We start from the raw sequence: 11529 nt of genomic DNA, 5'->3' as shown, positions 1-11529 counted from the left end.
ATTCACATAAAATGCTAATTAAAAAATATTTATATTTGTGGTTGTGACTTGACAAAATTTGAAACACTTCCAGGGGGATGAATACTTTTGCAAGCCACTGTATGTCTTGTATGTCCACTTGTCACAATTGTATGTATGGTCACTTTGTTTGCATGTTTGTATGTCTTGCATTAAATAAACACACACACACACACACACAAAAGGGAGAATCTTAATTACTTTACAAACAATATTTTTAATCAGAGCCAGTGGTAATTATGTACACACCTTGCTAGCGCACTCTCAGTCATGTGATTTTGTCATTAAGTTACCCATAGTTTTGACAGAAGGATCGTTGTTTAACCTGTTTATCATGTTTAATAATAACCATGGAGGCAAACCTTTGGCAGATGTGATCTTTATTGTTGGTTGAGAAATTCAACTTTTAGGCAGAATTTTATGTAAAACCTCTTGTTGCATTAGTTGTACAATTAACCTGCTTTGGGAGCAATAACAGACAGTGGTAGCTGCAGCTCAGAACATGCCTTTCTTGTAGCGGTGAATCAACTCGGACACATCCTCTTTACACACTTTAATCCAGCCGTCCTCCCGCATGTGGTACACTGGAGAGAAACAAACATTCTCAAGTTGTATGTTTGAAATAGTCTTTTAAGTACTTTTAGCATGCACAAAACAATTTACTTTTAGTTGCATAATATTATTTAACAACAATAAGATATGTGTGCACTCCCTCAGTGTTCCAGGTATGATCCAGTAAAAGAAAAAAAAAGACGTTTCTCTGCTCATCCAAGCCGCCAAAACGTTTGGTCCAGTTAACAGAAATGAATTTTTCCTTTTACTATTAGCAACAATAACAATAATTTTATGTATTCCTAACCTAGTAACACTTAAACAAATGTTTAAAATTTGTATGTATTCTCTACCTCAATTATTTTCCTATTTTGCTTGTCTCACTGATTATAATATTAAAACAATATAACTATGAATCCAAATTGTTTCCCAGTTCATGAGTAGTATTTTCATCAAATACATTTTACTTCTACTCGTGGACTGAGCTGTATTTTAAAGTAACAACTCTTATTTGATTTCTGTTTTCACATTCTTAACACAAATTGTATGTTATTCCTTCCATTTTAATGTATTATCTAAAATGGTGGTTGTGAAGTAGCTGAACTTCATCTGGTGTTACACAAACACGCTTTCATTTCTAGAGCTTACATAACCCAAATTTAGACCTGCAATAGTCGAGTTATAGATCTGGTTTAGATACTCAGAGAGCAAAATCTCTCTTTTGGTGGTACTAGGTGTGAAATGTTTCCAAGCCACTGGTCTACATAATGCGTGTGTATTTTGGTGACTTACTGTTGACGACTCCTCCAGAGTAGGCATCCCTGTGCGTGGCGTGTGCGATGCCTCTTCGGCCCAGTTCATAGGCCTCCTCCACAGTCATGTCCTCCCTGTATCCACTGTCTATCACCCCATAGGCATAGCTGTTCCCACATCCTGTTGAAAACATCTGTCCTGAGAGGCGCGTCCCATTATCGTCCACATAGTACAGACCAGGACCCTGCACAGGACACAGAGACACTTGAGTTCATATGTACAAAGAGGGTTGTTAAAAAATCGATTAGGGCAAAGCTGTATCTGGATTGTTATTTTGTGTTGAAAAGTGCATTCAATTATCCAACAAAAAGTGTTTTTTTTTCATGGCTGAGGCGACGTTAGCTAAGTTAGTTGAGTGAATACTGTTGTTGTGTCCTTGGCCAAGACACATAACCCCTCTTTGGCACAATTAAATGTTTTCTGAATTATTTCTGTATAGTGTATTGGCATAAGAAATACCCTAAAATATTTCAGAATTAATTACCAGAAGTATTTGCTTTTGATAATAATTCATCAAATTTGCATCACATGCAATATGGGGTTAGATAACTATTTAATTCTGGCATAGTTTTATGACGCCAAAGTGAAGCAGACACAATATTAGTTTAGCACTAAACCTAAAAGGAGTATCTCTGTAGAGTACCTCTTTGTCCCATCCGCAGATCATGCTCCCCACAGACAGTCCCATGCCTCTGTACCCCAGCATCATGTTGCACAGCAGTTTGGAAGCAGCCGAAACTGAAATCCTGTGGTTGTTCCTGAGCCGGTACAGTCTGGGATGTTACAGCCAAGAAAAATACATAGTATTAGTTTATTAATAACTAATAATAATAGTTCAGTTTTATATTGTGTCTTTAATAAGACTCTTCAAGCACTTTAGCAGTTCATTATCATTGGTGATGGGTACCTTTATTTTCTGTAGCAATAGCCTGTACAACCAAAACCTCAGTGGGAAAATATCAGACTAAAATTCTTGTGCCTCTACTACATGTTACTCGCCATCTTATGTTCTGTTTGACATTTCACAAACTGAACCTAAAGCCAATTGAAATAACGCTTAAATCAATACTCATATATTAATCTTTATACACACCTGCACTCTTTGGCCAGGAGTCTCTCCCAGTATTGACAATCTGCCGCACTGCCGGACATTGTCCCCAGAAGGTAAGGGTTGATCTCGATGACCTTGTTCACATCATTGGAGGCTGAAGAACAGGAAAAAAGTTAATTACTGGTTGTCAGATAAAATTGCTACAGTCTGAATGTAGGTGTTGGAGGTGATGGCTGAAAAAATAGGTGTTAATACAGTTTGATAAAATTTTATCAGATAAATTTATGGTTTGGCTTTAACCCTTTAAAGTGTTTCTTATGCTAAACACAGCAGCCCTCTCCAGGTGGAGAGTCCTTGCCTCAAGTGAAGTTCAAGTATCTCGGGGTCTTGTTCACGAGTGAGGAAAAGATGGAGAGTGAGATTGACAGGTGGAGGATTGGTGCAGCTTGTGCAGTGATGTGGCCGCTGTATTGGACTGTTGTGGTGAAGAAGGAGCTGAGTCCAAAGGCAAAGCTCTCGATTTACTGGTCAATTTACGTTCCTACCCTCACCTATGGTCATGAGCTTTGGTAATGATTGAAAAGTCAAGATCGCAGATAAAAGCAGTCGAGATCCATCCGCAGGGTGACTGGGCACTCCCGTAGAGATAGGGTGAGGAGCTTGGTCACACGGGAGGAGCTTCAAGTAGAGCCGCTGGTCCTACATGTGTAGAGGAGCCAAGTGAGGGGGCTTGGGCATCTGGTCTGGTTGCCTGTCTTGGTAGGTGTTGCAGTTATGTCCCACTGGGAGGAGGCCCCGGGAAGAGCAAGGACATGCTGGAGGGACTATGTCTCTCGGCTGTCCTGGGAACACCTTGGGGTCCCACAGGAGGAAGAGCTGGAGGAAGTATCTGAGATGGGGAAAGCCTGTTTAGACCGCTGCCCCTGCGACTTGGCCTCAGATAACCAGTAGAAAATGGTTGGATGGATAAACACAGAAGCATTAATGGCTTCGGTCCCCATCTGCGGGAGGGGAATTTTATCACTTTATAGAAATTGATAACTAAATTGACTCTCTCAACTTAGTACTCTAGATTGAGGTAATGTTTAGAATAGATGATGATTTTGCAGTAATATCATGAACAATAATAACTCCTGATGTATTTGTGTATTAAATAAGATAAATTTATTCACCCAAGTACTGTCCAGCAGAGGCTCTGGAGTCCACTGCCACTATGACCCCATGTCTGAACTTGAAGGCCAGGGTGGTCGTGCCGTGGTTCATGTCAATGCACACACCCTCCTCATTGTTGCAGGACTTGAGAAACCGTGATGGCTGTGAAATTAGAGGAGAGCGTTTTAAATGAGCGAACAGAGTACAGAAGCGTAATTACGCATAACGCATCAGCAATAATGCAGACCAATTACAGGTAAAAGTTAATTTAATAGCGTGTAATGCAGGTTTTAGCTTTCCTGTGTATGTTTAGATGTATTAAATAACTGCTGAATGGGTACTACTCACGTCAGCACCGCGAGGGACGGCAAATTCCAGAGTTTTCAAACCGAAATTGAAGTGGTTGGTTCGGTCAACGAGATGCGTCTGCCCGCCTGGAAGGATATGACTGCGAAGTTCAAAAGAAGGCTTCAAACCACTTACTTCAAAAAGAGCCATGTTTTAGAAATATATAGGTTGAAAGAAGGCTATTGACTATTACTGCGTCCGTCAGAATTTCCTTGATCGCAACAATGAAGGATGAATGCGAAAGTGAAAGATAAAAAGTACATTTGATTTTGTAATTTTATGATAACGTAAGATAAATGTTTTTGTTTTTTTTGTTGTTGCACGGAGAAATAAAATTAATATACTACCTACTATTTATTGTTACGTTGTTTAAAATATTTCAGGTGACTATGAAATACGACATAGCCCGATAATCTGTGTGGGCCAATAAAAAAAATCCGAATCGTTTGCATCATCAGTATCTACCCGGAAGTACCAATTACATGTACGAAAGAAAGTGTCCAATTAGAATGTGCATGTTTCCTCTCATTGTCTTTTAAAGTTGCAAAAAGCTAAGAATAGTCACGGAAACCCCAAAACAAAAGACCATACAGTCACTATTATTGATAGGAAAAATTGTCCAATCTCTTTTAGATGCGCAGCAGAATATACTGACCATAAGAACACCTGTTGATTTATCTTATATACAGTGCAGCAGACAAACCCTGTTAAAACCCAACTCAGGGGAAGTAGGTATGTGGTCAACTATAACTTAAATATTAATCTTTGACTTGTTTTATTACTTGTATTGTGGACTACATGGGAGCCATAAAATATATTTTGCACTTTAATTAATCTTATATCCCAGAATTGAGTTTTGCTTTAGATGCCCTTACAGGTGCGCAATTTCTATGTACCAGAATTATAAAGCAGTTATGAGAAGGTTCCCTGCACTCATTTTGTTATAATATACATGACACATCCATAGACTGTGTAAAGTAGAATTAGATATACAAATAATTATAGATACCTTCTATGGGTGTAACGAATGACCCTAAACCCCGTCCTAGTTGAGTAATACACATAGAACATAGATATAACTTAATTTGACATAGAATAATACTTGAAACAATAATGGCAAATAATTTAAAATTTGCTTTATTGTCCTGTTTTGACATTTTGAGCATACAGACAAAACAAATGTGAGAAATTTAATGACTGAAATTGAATTACAGCAACTACAGTAGATTTTATGTGGAGTTGTTTTGGTTCATGGTGTGTCCATCCGCTGCACTCTCTCCTGAACGACCTCCAGCTTTAATGGTACTACTTTCTGCGTCAGCACGGGAGTGGTCCCAGGGTGGTACTTGTACTTTGTTTTCCTGTAGCATAAATTAAGATATATTTGTTAAGTAATGTAGATACCATTATCACTGTGACAGGGTAAATTTAGATGGCATTTTAAAAAATATAAGTCTTATCTGCTGTAGTTTTATAGAGTTTCATCGCAAAATAAAAACTAAAATGTTCAACTTTGACCCTAAAATTCACATGCCAAGGGCTTAGCAGACCAATCCATGCCATACATTTTACTCTGTTCATGACACTGGTTCAATCAACTTAAAAAAGAATAAATGTTTCTGTTCTTTACCCTTCTGAATTATGTTTGAATACGCTATCATGGAGTGCGTGGATTAGAGCATTAACACCAGATACCCTTACCAACTTTATCCATTTATCAGGGTTTGTACACTAGCTTTAGTAAGTATGAATTTTTTCAAACCTTGAACATGATAAATATTTAAGTATATATTTATATTTGTTTTGCACCTGTTGTCTTTGTACTGTGACTCCTGGAAAGGCCGGATGTAATCAACTCCTTCACGGGTGATAACACAGAGGTCAATGTTGTGTCCTGAACCAAGATCGTTCATGATGCCCGACTGAATTGCAGCTCGCACCAGCTCCTTAGCCTCCTCCATCTGAAGAAGAGGCAAAATCTCTTACCTAAGTTTTGTACATTTTCAATAGTTATATAATATTTAAAAAGTGTAATCACCCACCTCCATATTTGGCATGAATCTGTCTTCCAGAATTCCCATAGCTGCAAGATCTCCAGAACCTGTGAAAAAAAGGTAAAGAAAAAATGCATGTGTTAATGTGAATGACAAAAAAAATCTATGCTGTATTTGTAAAGTTTTAAAGACCACATATTGCGCTTGTGTCTGCTCTGTGGTTATAATCTACGACATTTGTGGATGATTATGTTATAATTAGTACATTGCAAATCGCATATTAATCTAATATGTCTTAATAAAAGAAATAAGCCCACTGACTTCTCCATTAAAAAACTGCGGTGCCCAATGGGAGCTGAAACGTCATCACATCATAGAGCCATGAAGCTGTTGGCATCTCCTATGATAACTGCAGCTCACACTAGCGACAGATTTTTTTTATTTGTGCCAAAATGACTATGCAACACTGTGTGTATCACAGATTAAGAAAATAAAATTGAAGAACAAAACAAATACAGATGAGAAGCGGAAACAACTACAAAATGGCTAAAAGCTCTGAAAAGTACATTTTGCATAATAATAATCCTCTGTATAGGATTTACAGACTGGTCAGCACTTCCGCGTGTCTTAGCACTCCCTCCCAGTGTTACTTTTTCATTTATTTTCGTAAACCACCATGTTTGTATTGGCATGTTTCTCTCATTAGTCTTTTAGTATAAGAAAAAAGTGTATTCTTGGCTGGCCAGGCAAGACATTTTTACCTACCCATTGCCATATAGGGCATAGTGTCTACGCTTCCCCAGGGCCCCACTTTGTACAGGTGGTTCCCAGTGCAGTCCACTCCTCCCAGTATCAGATTGGCCCCAATGTTCCCATGATACCTGAAGGGAACAACAATGGATATCAGTGCAATAGAAAAATACAGCAAGCTAAGTTAAATGGGTTACTGTTCTGTCTGTTCATGACAAAGATTGATAGGATTAGTGATGTGCACATTAGACTACAACCATTTTTGAGTTATGGCACACATTTTGGCTGAAAAGATTCCTGTACACAAAACATACAAAAATATTACCAAATCACAGCTTGAAGAACAAAAAATGGTATATAATGCACTAAATATTATCCATGCCACTGTACCTGCTTCTTTAAATTTGGCAATGGTGCCTTCTTTTTGGATCAGAACTTGGTAAAATGTTACTTATGGTCCCTGGCAGTGATCACCTCTGAACTGACAGCAATACATTTATAGAATATCTTAAATCTTTTAGGGTGATGTAGAATCTGAGTAGCAACCACCCACCTGTATAGCATGTCTTGTAGTATGTTTGCAGCCATGACCAGTCGAGGGTTTCTGCCGCTGTTCAAAGTAAAGATCGCAAGGTTTGAAGAAAGAAAGTCTGTAGTTTTCTCTGTGTCTGCAGCTGTTCCTGCTCCACAACAGCTAAAATGAAAAAACCCAAATGATTAAGATGATATAGAAATTATTTAATTTCATTGAGATTTAATCAAAGTGTCTCACTAAATGTTTGGAGAAATATAGTGGATCTTAGCACACATCTTGTCAGCAACCACTTCACTGGAGGTAGCTCGTGTGTCGGCGCCCAGAACCACTCCATCCTGCATAAGAACAAAGACAAAATGATTGGAGATTTATTTAATATTGATACAAACATAATTTCGAATGAGTCTTTTACAATTATTAATGTCATCATGGTAAGATTGGCTTTGTTTTCTTAAAGAGTGATATGTGTCGGTTACTCCCTCAATGGAAAAGGCCCATTACAATTATGTACAATGTATAATCTACTTAATCTGCATAGAACAGGTTAGGTTAAATGGTTTTGATAGTATGGGCAAAACAATGAGCTTATGACTTGAATGTGCATTATGGTTTGGGACAATATATGTATTATTTAGAGGCATATACATGTTAAACATAGCCATATATGTATACATAGGCCTGTGCATATGTATAATAAGGATGTATAAGGTAATACCCACCTTAAATACAACGCCAGCTATAGTGGTACCTGTTTTCATAGGTTTGGGTGTCTTTCCTCCCTCAAAAAGCTCCTCCAAAGCAGCATTTCTAGGGAAAGGGGATAAAAAATTGACTTAGAGCGTGTCCGTGCCCCTAAATACAAACACATCACACAGTAAGTTACTTTCACTTTTCATTCTGCTCAGAAAACTAAACTTGACTTTGAAAATTCTGATACAACTCACTACTGAAAACTCAAAATAAGTTTATACCTCGCCGCGTTTTCAAAGTTGAAGCCGGATGCAGGGATCTCCAGGACATTTGATAGCGCCATAGTGGACACAGGTCTGCGCGTCGCTTCCCTGTGCGTCTCGACGGTGCACTCGAGGTCGCTGTTTAAAGTTTCGCCTGATTTTTCTCTTTCGATTTGAAGCCAACATGGAGAAACGCTGTCTGGACGCCCAATTTAAAGGAGTCAGCACAGGGGTGAGTAAATACAACGCCTTAAATCACCATTTTGTACCGATGCAGCGTTCGTGGCTTTACGCATGAAGTGAGAAAGCTTGAAACTAGAACCTATTTGGTCGCAAGTGGTCTGTAGGTTCAATGAACAGGTGATGCTCGTGCCAAACATAGGATACTATAATCGCACACGCAGTTATATCTGTCACCTCCCTCACTGCTGAATTGTTTTTAGGTCAATACATTCTATGTGAACTCTTTCTTGTTTTTTTTTTTTTTTTTTTGTGCAGAATACGTTGCTTTCTGGTTCAGCAAGCACACAAAACTACATATCCCACAATTCATAGTTTACGTGTCATAATAGTGCATTTCAGGCGTAAATAAAATCAAAATGTCTGTGTTTAAAAACGTTTAAAAATGTAGTTGTATAGCCACAAAAATCACAAAATCTACTCTTTTGTTTTAACAGACTACAATCCTGGCTGCCACTTTTGATGGAGGAGTCGTGATTGGCTCAGACTCCAGGGCTTCAATTGGAGGGTGAGCATTGATTAAAGTTTGCAATTTATGATATATTTTGATTCCTATCCATAGTAATAGTATGTTTTATTAAGTTAGAAATGTCAGTGTGATATAAGAATTTTGCTCTAATATTGTGTTTTACTCTGCTATTTCTTTCAGAGAGTACGTTTCCTCAAAGACAATCAACAAAGTAATTCAAGTTCACGACCGGATCTTCTGTTGTATGGCTGGTTCTCTGGCTGATGCCCAGGCTGTTCTAAAGACAGCAAAATTTCACTTATCATTTCACAGGTACCTCTTTGTTATTGCTTGCCAGAGCAGCATAGCATCCGCATTTCTGTCACTTTGACCCAGGGCAGATGTGGCCTATGGCGATGAAGCACCTTACCACTATTGAGTGTAACTGAGAAGTTAATGAGCAATCCACCAAACTGTAAAATGAGTTTGAGTGCCAAGAAAATCACTATGTTGATCATTCCAAGCTCAATATGTTCTCAGACACAGCCTATCGGTTATTGATTTTACAAGTACATGATGTATCACCGATTAAGAAATAAAACTGGAGAATAAAGTAAGTGCAGAGCAGTGTGCGTTTGCTGGTGGCAGTGAAAACAAGGATTCATCAGCAATATGGCGTCTTGAAAACTAGTGATTAAAGATTGCTCAAACATGCACGAATCACTATAAAACACCTTTGAGCGGGTAAATGGTGAGGGGGAATAACTATTATGCAAAATGTTGTTTTTGCATAATAGGTCTGCTTTACGAATATGACAAGGATCAATAATAATTTTTTTGTCTGTCCACAGTGTACAGATGGAGAGCTCACCGCAGGTCATAGCAGCAGCGTCTGTGCTGAAAGAACTGTGTTATAAAAACAAAGATGAGCTACAGGCTGGTTTTATCACTGCAGGATGGGACAGGAAGAAAGGACCTCAGGTGGGGGTCTCAGCGTATTAAGAGACTTTCCTGGTTATTATTATGGAAATTAGCATAATACATGTGGTACTTTAATATTTGTATTGGTATCTGAAATATTCCCATACATCCCCATATTGTCCAAATAAGATGCTCCAGTCTCCGTGTGCCTATTTTTAAACTACAATGGTACGATGGAACAGAAGAACATTGCAACATTTTTGGGCCTTCCTACAGATTAGCTTACTGGTCACAACAACAAGAGAAATTTGAAATCTCTCTCAACTAACAATCCATAGTTTGTATTAGTAAAGTACAAATGAAAATTAATTAAAAAACAAATTAAATGCTTTAAATTTGCTCTTCTTACAGATTTATGTTGTGTCTCTTGGAGGGATGTTGATCAAGCAGGAAGTAACCATTGGAGGCTCTGGCAGCACCTACATCTATGGATACGTGGATGCCAAATACAGACCAAACATGAGCAGAGAAGAATGCCTACAATTTGCCACTAATGGTATTATTGTGTTGCTATAGTATGGTACAGTTGTTTAATAATAATTTAATAACAATTGAAGGTTGGCACTTGTAAGTTATACATATATTTTACGCTTCAATACACACACTTATCACACTTTATTTTTCTACCAAATGAGAAATATGAGCTTAAAATAACAGTAACATCTAACACTTTACCCATAAATTTACATGCTTAAAGTTTAAAGACAAAAACAATGAAGTACACTTGAAGTTTCCATTTTTCTGGATATTGTCTATTGATTGAAATGTCTGAATAATGCACATTTTCCTAGCATAGGCCTATATGTTGTAGGCATGATGTCATCAATACTAAATTATAGATCAGATATTATGTCCAAACACTTGATCTTGTTGCAAAGTATATGTATCAAATATTTTAAATCCTACTGATGAATGTGTTGCTCTATCTATTGCTACTTGAGTAATATTAGTTTTGGCTATACTCCTCCAGTTATGTCCATCCTTTCAGACAGATTTTCTTCCACTGTGTACTCGGTATCTTTGAAAACACTCAATGATTTTACTTTTCTTCCATTTTATTCTACATGACATATTTTTTTTAACATTTCCTGCACCATCCTTGCCTTCCCTTCCCTCCCTGTCTCCCTCTCTCTTTCTTTGTGCTCACAGCTCTTGCGTTGGCAATGGGCAGAGATAACGTGAGTGGAGGTGTGGCTCACCTGGTTGTGATCACAGAGTCTGGAGCGGAGCATACGGTGGTGCCCGGGGACAAGCTACCCAAGTTTCACGACGAATAACCCCCTACAAAAAAAATAAATAAATGTCACTATGGAAATCTGTCAAATGTATTTTTGTCATTCATCTTACATTGTTGATGTAATATAATTTGAATAAAATGCAATAAGTTGTTTTGCAAAATCAATGCTTTTAAATTAATGTTATGTCATTATGTCATTAATTCAATTCAAGTTTATTTCGGGCAATGAGATGCATTTTTGTCATTCCTTTGACTGTCCGTTCAATACCCTCTATCACCATAATACAATGTAGAAAATGTATTCACTGTTGAAATATTTTTATTTTAGTGAAATATTTTTATTCATGTGGGCCCTATAAGACGAATAGCTGCATGGTCCAATAGAGCAGCCATGTGAAGCCAAATAATTAAAATGAGTTTGCAGGCAATCTAACTTGATTTCAACCAAAATAATATT

The 11529-nt window shown here is 37.8% G+C and overlaps 3 protein-coding genes across 3 annotated transcripts; 1 reads left to right on the top strand and 2 right to left on the bottom strand.

The window, feature by feature from the left end:
* Positions 1-370: 370 nt before the first annotated feature.
* psmb8a (proteasome 20S subunit beta 8A) lies at positions 371-4186 on the bottom strand. Its single transcript, XM_033975584.2, has 6 exons — positions 3935-4186; positions 3607-3748; positions 2477-2588; positions 2027-2156; positions 1363-1567; positions 371-602 (listed from the first exon to the last, which is right to left on the bottom strand). Exons 1-6 carry the CDS (start codon positions 4082-4084, stop codon positions 514-516), a joined length of 828 nt encoding a protein of 275 aa, XP_033831475.1. The 5' UTR covers positions 4085-4186; the 3' UTR covers positions 371-513.
* A 993-nt stretch (positions 4187-5179) lies between these two features.
* psmb13a (proteasome 20S subunit beta 13a) lies at positions 5180-8315 on the bottom strand. Its single transcript, XM_033975177.2, has 8 exons — positions 8185-8315; positions 7933-8020; positions 7451-7548; positions 7232-7372; positions 6694-6809; positions 5977-6035; positions 5744-5895; positions 5180-5295 (listed from the first exon to the last, which is right to left on the bottom strand). Exons 1-8 carry the CDS (start codon positions 8244-8246, stop codon positions 5184-5186), a joined length of 828 nt encoding a protein of 275 aa, XP_033831068.1. The 5' UTR covers positions 8247-8315; the 3' UTR covers positions 5180-5183.
* Positions 8271-11136, top strand: psmb12 (proteasome 20S subunit beta 12). The gene is made up of 6 exons (XM_033975178.2): positions 8271-8398; positions 8844-8914; positions 9056-9187; positions 9706-9835; positions 10187-10331; positions 10985-11136. Exons 1-6 carry the CDS (start codon positions 8351-8353, stop codon positions 11110-11112), a joined length of 654 nt encoding a protein of 217 aa, XP_033831069.1. The 5' UTR covers positions 8271-8350; the 3' UTR covers positions 11113-11136.
* Positions 11137-11529: the final 393 nt, after the last annotated feature.

This window comes from Periophthalmus magnuspinnatus, chromosome 11, assembly GCF_009829125.3.
Source record: "Periophthalmus magnuspinnatus isolate fPerMag1 chromosome 11, fPerMag1.2.pri, whole genome shotgun sequence".
Classification (NCBI taxonomy): Eukaryota; Metazoa; Chordata; class Actinopteri; order Gobiiformes; family Gobiidae; genus Periophthalmus; species Periophthalmus magnuspinnatus.
Note: the sequence above shows the minus strand (reverse complement) of the source record. Positions and strands in the feature narration are given on the sequence as shown.